Genomic DNA, 12,271 nt, shown 5'->3' on the forward strand with positions numbered 1-12,271 from the left:
AAGTAAAAGTAAAAAGTATTTGGCAAAAAGGCTGCTCAAGTATCAAGTAACTGATCTACTTATTATTAATGATCACGAACAAAATTATATAAAATGTAACAAAATATTAAGTAAAATACAAATCCTGGTGTTTCAAAGAATAAGATAAAAAAAATATATAACAAACAGAGATTACACAATAAAAGACATAGGTGGAATGAACACTGCTTTAAAAAAATATGTTTTTTTTTTATTTATAAACTTTGCTAAATCAGTAGGTAAGAATATTTAAAATGTCAATATACTGTTTGTTGTATACTGGCAGATTCAACAGATCGACGATAACCTTTAACCAATAAGCATTGAGTACTTATAAGAAGAAAGTATTGATCTTAATTGTACATATTTGTTTAGAACAAGCCTGTTCTCATTAAGTGAAGTTACAAACAATGTATGGAGCAGCCAAAAATTTTACTCATGTAAGAGAAACTTTATCATATTTTTACTCATATAAAAGTAAAAATTACTATTCCTTTAAACTTCCCAAGTAAATGAAACTGGGTATATGTAAGTAGTTACTACCCACCTCTGTTTCTGATGCAATACTCATGAACTGTTTTCCTGATTGAAGTGTGACAGACATTGCCCAGGTGATGATTCAATAGTTTGCTCTACTAGAATTATTACTTCAGCCTGACATCAGTGTTCATGTTTATCAATGTTTGTTTTTAGGTTGATTTTCACCTTTTTAGTGAATGCAATCATCGTAGTATTAACCAAGTTATTTGTAACAGATTTTTTTTTATTTTGGTGTTTTATTGATAGATTTTATCCTCCAAAGACTGTAGGAGTAGTTGAGAGCAGTTTTTTTTAAGCCCAAACAAAAACATTTTTAGAGAGAGTGTACCCCCCTGAAAACAGAGAATGCCCCCCCCTCCTTTGATTAGTTTCTGCAGCCCATTCTGATGTGTTTTCAAGGTGTGTTTATGCTGTTTTTTGCTAAATAAGTTCTCTCTCTGCACCGTTCTCTGTGAGGCAGAAAATTGTAGTTTTCATCCAGCAATCATCCCATGTTCATAGTTAATTTAGTCTTTCCATATTCTTATAATCAGTTTAACCTGTGCTGAGACGGATTCATTCAATCTTGATGTGTAAATGCATTAGGTAGCCGTTGCTGATTTACTGTTGCAGCTAACCAGCTATTTGACTCTTGCATATAAATAAAAGCAGTCTGAATACTTTTCATTCAACCTTTGGGAAAACCATTAGGTCTGGTTTCTGAAGGGGAAACCATTCCATACTGTGATACAGACTGCTAAAGATGCCGGTGTCAGCATTTTATGTTCCTGCTTGGCACAACACTGGAGCAAAACTGGCCCCGAATAAGTCAGTCAAAAGTGTATGATATTGTTTTTGCCTGGTTTTGAAATTAACATCTAAAAGTGTTAATTTCTTTCAGTTTTGTTTGTCAGCATTTTAAGCAGTTAGGAATTGTTGTTTACAGAGGTTGGACATAACCATATGTATCCTTAATTATAAAAGAGAAAAAACCCAAAGATGGAGAAACAAATAGCTTACTTTTGCAGCTTTCAGCATTCTTATGTATTGCTTTTGGGATTATTTTGGAACCTCAGTCCATCAAAGTGATATTCATAGTCTAAGGGTCATTGTTTTTATTTTCAAATGAAACTCTAACTTCAGAGTATGAAGAGTGCAGCACTATCTAAGCAAATATCTGCTGTTCCCAAGACAAAATGTTTATTTTTTTAAACAGTTTTCTGCAGCTCAGACAGTTTTCTTATAAAGTAAGAAGAGAGAAAATCACAATGAAAACGCGGTAATATATATCTGTAAACATTTTTGGAACTGCTTTCACAGACTTGAAGTGAAATTCCTTCTGAAAATCACTACGGAAAATCCATTTCCTCTAAGTCTTTCTGTGATTAGAAAAAAAAACAACATTAGCTGTATTGAACAGTAGTGTTCAATCGCAAGTATTCATCTGAGGCAAACAAAGAGATTGGTGACTTATCCATTTTCTTCTGCATAAATCATCTGATATAATACATTGTTTTCTTGGCAGGGACATCAAAGCTAAGACTTGCTTGGAAAAGCAGAGCTTAATTGCTCCCTGTGGTTGAATCACTCAAGTTTGGTGCAGCTGTAAACAAATTGTACAGCGACAGCAATTTACTATTATATACTGTCTTTTGAAAAGGTTACACCAGTATTTTTGTTTTTGTTTGTTTTATTGTTACTTCACTATTCCTTTAAGGGTTTGTTTTTTATTAATGCCTTTGTACAAGTTGTACTGGAAACCTTATTTCTAAGGATTAAGGGGAGAGTCTTCTCACAACATGCTGAATAGCCATCTAAAAATGGAGGAATGAACAATGGAAAAAATATGTACCTCTATGCAAACAGCCTTACCACTAAAGCACTGCAGGTAGCTACAGGTCTCTGTTATCTCTGTTATAGCCAGCAGCTACAGGACGTTATTGGGAATGAAATTTCCAAGAAGGAATAAGAACATGAAATAATGCAGAAGAGCTGCAAGTTTTCGTTTGTTAATTAATTCGTATGTGTTGGGTTAACGGAAAATCCCTCTTTATAGAGACCTGAATCTTTACTCTATCTGGGATAATTACTTTACATAAAGGCACAAAATAAAAAAAAAATAAATACAAAAAAAGTAACTTTCTTATACATTTGTGTGTGTTTTTTTTTTTAAGTGTTTGGAAATACCCTTGTCTTACACAGTAAATGTGTCTTTTTTTCTACCTGGAGCATCAATAATTCAGACTAGCTCATTGTTAATAGCATTGTTAATTTTCGGATCGCAAGAAAAAATATAAAAAAATGTCGGCTGAACCTACCTATTGGTAAAACCAGAAAGAAGGGGAGCCAGCACAGGATGAAGCATCCGACCACGATGCTCAGAGTCTTGGCTGCCTTTTCCTCCCCTGAGAACCTCAGCAACTTTGGCAAAGGAAAGGAGGAGCGTTTGTGCATCCTAGTCTCCTCATCACCCTCGTGTTTCCCTGCCTGAGCTGCATTTCCTCTGTGTATCCTCAATGTCACTCCTTCCATCTCCACCCCCTCTCCTTTTGAGCTCTTCCTAATGGTTTTGGTTTCTCTTCTTGCTACTGTGTACACTTGACAGTACATGACCAGGATGATAACCAGTGGTATGTAGAAAGACCCTAATGCTGAGAACAAAGCATATCCAGGTTCTTGTGTGATTCGGCACTCAGTCTCATCTTCTGGGTCAGGCTCCTTCCAACCAAACAAAGGCCCCACAGATATAGCGGCTGAGAGTCCCCAGAGAGCTGCCACTGCTGTCAGGCCTCGCCGGCCAGTAGCTATGGCGGGGTAGCGCAAAGGGTAGCTCACTGCCAGGTAGCGGTCGATGGAAATCACACAGAGGCTAAGAATTGAGGCAGTGCAGCAGAGGACATCCAGGGCCGCCCACACGTTGCAGAAAGAACGGCCAAACACCCACCTGCCCAGAGCCTCTGAGGTGGCAGAGAAAGGCAGGACGGCCGAACTGAGCAGGAGGTCTGCAGCTGCCAGGTTGGCGATAAAATAATGCGTCACAGATCGCCACTGGTGATGGAGCAGAACAGACAGGATCACCAGGATGTTTCCAAGAACTCCAAACAATAAAAAAACAACAAGTACAAGCCCTAAAACCACCGCCTTGGCTATGTGCACCTCTGAATGGCTGGAGGAGCTGCAGTTTGGGCAGAAATCAGCTGATGAAAATTGACTTGTATTCTCAGTAGGAACCATTATAAACTCTGAGGCAAAAGATGCTTTTAAACTCCAACAGAGGACAAACCCTTTTCCTGCTGCATAAACTGCTCATCCACTTCATTTGCAGATGCATTGACTCTTGCCAACAATCCATAGATCATCTGGTCCAGATTCTTTGGCTGAAAGTCAGATTTTGTTGCAATAAAACTGTCACCATTTATCATATAAAGTCTAGAAATACCAAAAAAGCAGATCAAATGTAGTCCCTATTGGATCTGAGATCAAGCTCTTCACCCTAAAAGGGCCCCACCAAAAGATATCTGTAAAAGAGGAGAAATAAAATGTATTGAGCAACAAATTCATGATAGCAGGATTTTATCTGCAAAAAAGTGCATTAAAAACAAAGTGAGGTTTTACTTTGTCAGTTTAAAAACAGTGAAAATAAAGAAGCTAAATGACAAAAGACATTATATATAAATCAAATCAAAGCTCATTGCACATTTTCCTAATATGATTAAAAGGTAAAAATAGTCTTCTCCCTTCATTAGATCTGCAGCAGACAGAAACAAAGTAATGATGTAGAGAACACACACAATTAGTACCTTTGCCTGCAAACAAACTCAGACACTTGACAACAAAACAAAGTAAAATTCCCAGATGAGGTCAAATGAAGGGTGTTTACCTTCCAGTAGTCAGAGGTACAATGGGATTGTTTAGATCTAACATTTTATTTAATCCTTAACCCCCACATTTTTGGAGAGATGGAGCAAACATTCCCTTACCATGTCTGTCCAGAGGGTTGTTGGGGGGAATCTATGTTCCAATAAGGATGAATCAAATGATTGATCATCTATTTAGCATCAAGCTGCCATCAAATGAGGCACTCATTAGACACAGGTTTGTTGGACTCTCAGATAACAAATGCATCTTTTGAGCTCAAAGAGAATTCTTATTTTTTAACTTAAAACAATGTGTTAAATATAGGAATAATCAAATAATTCAATTCAGACAACCAAGGTATTTTTTAATCTTTAACATTATTAGGTGAGTTACCAGTACTTATACTTGTTAACTTGTTTTTTGGTATTTCAGCAGATGAAAGTTCTGCAAACTTTCATTTTTTTGTTGTGAAATGTAGGAAAACCAACTTCTGGAGCCTTTGAGCTCAGTGACATCAAACTCAAGTCCTGAAGGGCATTTTCCTGCAACTTTTAAAGATGGCCCTGGTCCAATACCCCTATATCGAATGGCTGAATTTACCTCCTCAGTAACTTTCCCTGCAGTCCTTCTCTTTACCTAACTTTTGATTCAGGTGTGTTAAAGCAGAGGCACATCTGAAAAGTGCTGGACACCAGCCCTCATGAAGCACTGAACTGAGCTTGACACGTTTGAGTTAAGAGAGTTTTCTTTTAATGTCCAATTTTAACAGTAAAATATTTCATCTAAAAGTATATAGCAAAATAATCAATAATAAATCAACAGTTATATAGTCTTAATGTAAACATCTGAGACATGTGTGAAGGTAACATATTAACACATTATTTCCTGTTTAAATTATTTTGCAGTTGTAACGATTTTTGTTTTTTTTTCTGATAAAATGAACTATTTAAACCCTTACCTCCCTGCAATACTTTGATAATCCTGTAGGGGGTTACAACCCCTACATTGAAAACCTTATGTTTAGATAAGGGCTGAAACAATTAATTGGATTAATCATGATAATCGATAATTTAAATAATTGTCAACTTATTTAATTAGTGATTATTCGTTAACTAGAGTATAGAGACTATAAAAAATGCCTTTAGCTGACAGAGCAACCCACTTAGAGCAGTGGTTACAGCAAAATTGTAAAATATATTTATAAACATTTTGAATTTTATATGATGAAAATGTTTTTTGTCTAAGGGGAGTGTTGGCCTAGTGGTTAGAGCAGTGCGCTTGTGCTCTAAGAAGGTTGGAAGCACCCGGTTCGGTCCCCACAGCCTGCACCCTGGGTCCATGAGCAAGACCCTTAAACCCACACTGCTCCCCCAGGTGCCGCACAATGGCAGCCCACTGGTCCCCAAAGGGATGGGTTAAATGCAGAGATAAATTTCTCCAATGTGAGATCAAAATAGTTCAATTATTATTATTATTAATGTGCTCTGTTCAGGACATCTCAAATAGAAACGTTTTAATTTCACCTGGTTTATTTTGTAAAAGAAATGTTATATTTTATTATATCCGATTATTAATTTTATCAGCTTAATCGATATGCAAAATAATCGTTAGTTGCAGTCCTAGTTTAGATTGAAGTTTAAGCTATTCATATTAAAACTGTTTAATTAAATGCCAGATCTGAAATGCGGCTTTTTTCCAATATTTATAAGTTGATGCTCACAAATGGCCTTTATCTAATCAGACTGAGCTTCATTTCTGATAAATGGGAGACAGGGAAATTTTTGAATTGCAAAATTAGTAGAAAGTCTTGCAGCTTTCACCGTAATCAAAGCTGTTTTTTATTGATTACTATGGTTGAATATCCATCATTTACATCCGCATCAGTGGTCTGTTTGTGAACCAGGAGCTTAACAGCAATACATCAACTTTAGGTTAACTTTAATAAGCTGGATTGATGTTTTCTAGGCGTGCTAAACATCATTACTCCAAATTAGAATAAGACGTAAGCACAAAGACACCTAGTCTTAAGGGAGTAACAGGAAAATCATTTGTGGCATTATGAGAAACCCAACCAACCATGCAGTGAGAAGATAAATGAAAGCACATATAATTATGTTTTTAAGGGCAAACAGTCAGCCAAGCGCCTTTGATAGCACTGCTGAAGGTCTTTGCTGTGTGTGTGTTGGGCTTTATGTCATCCGTCGGTTGACAGGCGGAGAATTGAACCATAAGGAGGACACCGCATAGCCCTCCCCCTGTGAGAGCTTCAGGTGCCCATTGCCTCACTCTGTACCTCTCTGAGAGTAAAGGATGGCGTTGAGTGAGATAGGCTGCAGCACAGGGAAGAATAAAAAAACTCCAGCTGTGATAAAGCTTTGTGGGAGAACAGTTATGCTTGTCTCACGTTTGTGCAAGATCAGAGACTTCTGCTGCACGTCCAACTGCGGGTTGACACCACACACCCACAATCACTTGATGCTGGGATTTCAGTGGCCTGAGGGAGAATAAAAATGAAATATCCTGGATTTCATAGAATGAAGTGTTGCTCAGAATACATATTCAGCTGTAATGAGATTTTTTTTTTCTTTTTTATAAAAAGGTTTTACCTGTATGGGGGATTTAGTGAAGAAATAGGGGTCAAACAGGAAATAAATGAATGCTGAATAGACGTAGCAACATTACCGGGATCTATAGAGCCATGCATTACACCTACACTCCACAGTAATGTGCTGTTTGCTCTCAGGCGGGGAGATGTGGTTTAAAGGCGATTCATGCACATTGCAGTAAGTCATCACCAGGTGACATGTTTATGTTGCGAGGCTGTCTCCGTGACGCTCTGCACATGTTGGATTTTATTTGCATGGCTCTATTCAGTCTGCTTGCAGCTTTGAAAAATACTCTTGAGGTTAAAGCAAAGCATAAAAAACGTAACTATGACCACTGGCAGGTAAAGTTATTTATGCCGCTGTTGTTGTTGCAATGCAAATTTCTGCTGTGGAGATTTGGTGTTTCCATGCATGTTGCTATTTAATTTGGTTTACATCTGTATGGGATTTTTTTATTACTTTCTAAAGTAAGATGCTTCACTGAGCAGGAATTCCTTCAGAGTGGGTAATAAAAAGCAGCTATCATTCAGAGTCATTCACCAGAGGGGTATTTCATAAAACTGGCTTAGTTGGTAACCCAGGCTTGGATGACCAAGCCTGGGTTCTTTTCTTTAAAGATGTTGGAGCTTGCCTGTTTTTCAGTGTAGTTCTGTTTCTTTGATTGTGACTGGCTAGACGTGCTCTCTTTCATCCACTGACACGGGAGCTGACTCGGAACTCGTCTGCCTGGCTGTGTGTTTCCTGGATGGGGCCCCCTGTGGAGCCAGTTGACTATTGCCTTTTGTATCTCTCCTTCTTTTTGTATGGTGACTTCTGTCTCCTTGAATCCCTCATTGAATACTGAGCCTGGTTTTGCTGGAGGTTTCTTCCTGTTAAAAGGGAGTTTTTCCTCTCCACTGTTGCTTCATGCAATCTTAGTGTGAGGGATTGCCTTCGAGTCAATGGGACGATGCAATCAAATGGTTTTCCTAGATAGAAAACTTTGAACCAATCTGACTGTATGACCTTGTTNTATATCCCTGTAATTATTACACACTGTAGCTTTAAAGCCTTACCTCCTGCAATACTTTGATAATCCTGTAGGGGGTTGCAACCCCTACATTGAAAACCTTATGTTTAGATTAGGGCTGAAAAAATGAATTGGATTAATCATGATAATCGATAATTTAAATAATTGTCAACTTATTTAATTAGTGATTATTCGTTAACTAGAGTATAGAGACTATAAAAAATGCCTTTAGCTGACAGAGCAACCCACTCAGAGCAGTGGTTACAGCAAAATTGTAAAATATATTTATAAACATTTTGAATTTTATATGATGAAAATGTTTTTTGTCTAAGGGGAGTGTTGGCCTAGTGGTTAGAGCAGTGCACTTGTGCTCTAAGAAGGTTGGAAGCACCCGGTTCGGTCCCCACAGCCTGCACCCTGGGTCCATGAGCAAGACCCTTAAACCCACACTGCTCCCCCAGGTGCCGCACAATGGCAGCCCACTGGTCCCCAAAGGGATGGGTTAAATGCAGAGATAAATTTCTCCAATGTGAGATCAAAATAGTTCAATTATTATTATTATTAATGTGCTCTGTTCAGGACATCTCAAATAGAAACGTTTTAATTTCACCTGGTTTATTTTGTAAAAGAAATGTTATATTTTATTATATCCGATTATTAATTTTATCAGCTTAATCGATATGCAAAATAATCGTTAGTTGCAGTCCTAGTTTAGATTGAAGTTTAAGCTATTCATATTAAAACTGTTTAATGAAATGCCAGATCTGAAATGCGGCTTTTTTCCAATATTTATAAGTTGATGCTCACAAATGGCCTTTATCTAATCAGACTGAGCTTCATTTCTGATAAATGGGAGACAGGGAAATTTTTGAATTGCAAAATTAGTAGAAAGTCTTGCAGCTTTCACCGTAATCAAAGCTGTTTTTTATTGATTACTATGGTTGAATATCCATCATTTACATCCGCATCAGTGGTCTGTTTGTGAACCAGGAGCTTAACAGCAATACATCAACTTTAGGTTAACTTTAATAAGCTGGATTGATGTTTTCTAGGCGTGCTAAACATCATTACTCCAAATTAGAATAAGACGTAAGCACAAAGACACCTAGTCTTAAGGGAGTAACAGGAAAATCATTTGTGGCATTATGAGAAACCCAACCAACCATGCAGTGAGAAGATAAATGAAAGCACATATAATTATGTTTTTAAGGGCAAACAGTCAGCCAAGCGCCTTTGATAGCACTGCTGAAGGTCTTTGCTGTGTGTGTGTTGGGCTTTATGTCATCCGTCGGTTGACAGGCGGAGAATTGAACCATAAGGAGGACACCGCATAGCCCTCCCCCTGTGAGAGCTTCAGGTGCCCATTGCCTCACTCTGTACCTCTCTGAGAGTAAAGGATGGCGTTGAGTGAGATAAGCTGCAGCACAGGGAAGAATAAAAAAACTCCAGCTGTGATAAAGCTTTGTGGGAGAACAGTTATGCTTGTCTCACGTTTGTGCAAGATCAGAGACTTCTGCTGCACGTCCAACTGCGGGTTGACACCACACACCCACAATCACTTGATGCTGGGATTTCAGTGGCCTGAGGGAGAATAAAAATGAAATATCCTGGATTTCATAGAATGAAGTGTTGCTCAGAATACATATTCAGCTGTAATGAGATTTTTTTTTTCTTTTTTATAAAAAGGTTTTACCTGTATGGGGGATTTAGTGAAGAAATAGGGGTCAAACAGGAAATAAATGAATGCTGAATAGACGTAGCAACATTACCGGGATCTATAGAGCCATGCATTACACCTACACTCCACAGTAATGTGCTGTTTGCTCTCAGGCGGGGAGATGTGGTTTAAAGGCGATTCATGCACATTGCAGTAAGTCATCACCAGGTGACATGTTTATGTTGCGAGGCTGTCTCCGTGACGCTCTGCACATGTTGGATTTTATTTGCATGGCTCTATTCAGTCTGCTTGCAGCTTTGAAAAATACTCTTGAGGTTAAAGCAAAGCATAAAAAACGTAACTATGACCACTGGCAGGTAAAGTTATTTATGCCGCTGTTGTTGTTGCAATGCAAATTTCTGCTGTGGAGATTTGGTGTTTCCATGCATGTTGCTATTTAATTTGGTTTACATCTGTATGGGATTTTTTTATTACTTTCTAAAGTAAGATGCTTCACTGAGCAGGAATTCCTTCAGAGTGGGTAATAAAAAGCAGCTATCATTCAGAGTCATTCACCAGAGGGGTATTTCATAAAACTGGCTTAGTTGGTAACCCAGGCTTGGATGACCAAGCCTGGGTTCTTTTCTTTAAAGATGTTGGAGCTTGCCTGTTTTTCAGTGTAGTTCTGTTTCTTTGATTGTGACTGGCTAGACGTGCTCTCTTTCATCCACTGACACGGGAGCTGACTCGGAACTCGTCTGCCTGGCTGTGTGTTTCCTGGATGGGGCCCCCTGTGGAGCCAGTTGACTATTGCCTTTTGTATCTCTCCTTCTTTTTGTATGGTGACTTCTGTCTCCTTGAATCCCTCATTGAATACTGAGCCTGGTTTTGCTGGAGGTTTCTTCCTGTTAAAAGGGAGTTTTTCCTCTCCACTGTTGCTTCATGCATTCTTAGTGTGAGGGATTGCCTTCGAGTCAATGGGACGATGCAATCAAATGGTTTTCCTAGATAGAAAACTTTGAACCAATCTGACTGTATGACCTTGTTGATTCGTCTCTGTAAAATGACTTGAGACGACGTGTTGTGAATTGGTGCTAAATAAAAAACTTTATTGAATAGAAATCCAGCCATGGGGCACAGTAATTACCAAAAGGAAATAAGTGACATAATTTGGCTAACAAGATATAAGTAACATATCACAAAATGAATTTCATACAATAAAATATTCTAATAGTTTTTTTCCCCAAATCAATCAAATGTTTACACAAATTTGGAATTCTTTAATCATCCATCCATTTTCTATCACGCTTATCCCAAACGGGGTCGCTAGGGGTGCTGGTGCCAATCTCCAGCTGTCTATGGGCGAGAGGCAGGGTACACTCTAGACAAGGCAGCAGTCCATCGCAGGGCAACAAAATGGAACAAATGGAAAAAATATGCTGAAAGACTTCTCTGCTTTTTCAGTTCATCACTAAATACGCAGTATGACAAAAGTTTGTGCCACTCACACAAAAAAATGTGATATTATCCAGAAATGAAACGTATAACGAAATATACAATAAGAAAATGGAGTGTGAAAGAAAAAAAAGGTAAAAAAGAAAAAAAAAAGAAGACTCAATATATCACAATTTCATAGGTGAGAATTCTACTGCATTCATTTGATGCAATATGCTTTTTTATTCTGGTGCAGAAACGAAGCAAAACAAAAAGGAGATTACGCAGCTTCATTAAGTCCTCCCTCAGTGTATTGGGTTGCATGATATAGCTAATCTGTTACTCTCTCCAGTTCATGTTTCATTCATGTACAGTGTGACCATGGACAGTGTAGCATAGAGATGAAATGATAATGGCGTGGTGTATAATGTGTGAAATGACCTTTTCAGTCTGGTCATCCCTTCTTTCCCCTCCCAACCTTCATAGCTTCACAGAAAGCAGAATAACACCACTGGCCAAAGAAATTACATGTTGATTCTGCCAATTCAGTTTTCCTTGTTTTTTGGCTTCGGTTCTCTTGAAATTATTCTTAAAACCTCATGAATAATGAAGGTACTATGAGCACAGTTCCTACCATAATGGAAGTTTCTTTGCATCGATGGAAACAGAGGCTGCTCATCTCCTCTCTGCCTCTAGAGATAAGATTTGATTAAAAGCCTTCAGCCAAAGGTATATTTCTCCAATTTACATGTGAAATGTAAAAGCTGATCTGTTCACGTTACAGCATTAGGAGATGTAATGGACTAAAGCTTTGTCCTTGATGCTTATGGACCATCAAAGAAATGATCCTGTTCAGGCAGCTGTCGCAGATCTTTTGTTTGAAACACACAGGATATTAGTTGGACTAATTTAGCTTGAAAAATGCTGAGTCTTGCTTTAGGCAGCGTTGCTATATAACATGACTTGCACGAGAGGCTAGACTTGTACAGCAATTCTACAGGATGGTGTATCATTAGCTTTTTTTATTTTTTTGTTTCTGCCGCAAAACGGAGATTTTATTGCATTCTTTCGAAACAATAGTGGATATATACAGTGGGGCAAAAAAGTATTTAGTCAGCCACCAATAGTGCAAGTTCTCCCACTTAAAAAGATGAGAGAGGCCGGTAATTT

The 12,271-nt window shown here is 38.1% G+C and overlaps 1 protein-coding gene across 1 annotated transcript in view; it reads right to left on the minus strand.

Annotated features, from left to right (window-relative positions):
- Positions 1–12,271, minus strand: part of LOC107102260 (alpha-1A adrenergic receptor-like) — a 25,665-nt gene that overhangs the window by 6,659 nt on the left and 6,735 nt on the right. The window contains exon 2 of the mRNA XM_015401488.1: positions 2,856–4,055. Within this exon, the coding sequence (XP_015256974.1) occupies positions 2,856–3,771 (916 nt within the window). The 5' untranslated portion in view covers positions 3,772–4,055. The remainder of the gene's footprint in view (positions 1–2,855; positions 4,056–12,271) is intronic.

Source organism: Cyprinodon variegatus, unplaced genomic scaffold (genome assembly GCF_000732505.1).
Source record: "Cyprinodon variegatus isolate N-32 unplaced genomic scaffold, C_variegatus-1.0 Scaffold32, whole genome shotgun sequence".
In the NCBI taxonomy this organism is placed as follows: Eukaryota; Metazoa; Chordata; class Actinopteri; order Cyprinodontiformes; family Cyprinodontidae; genus Cyprinodon; species Cyprinodon variegatus.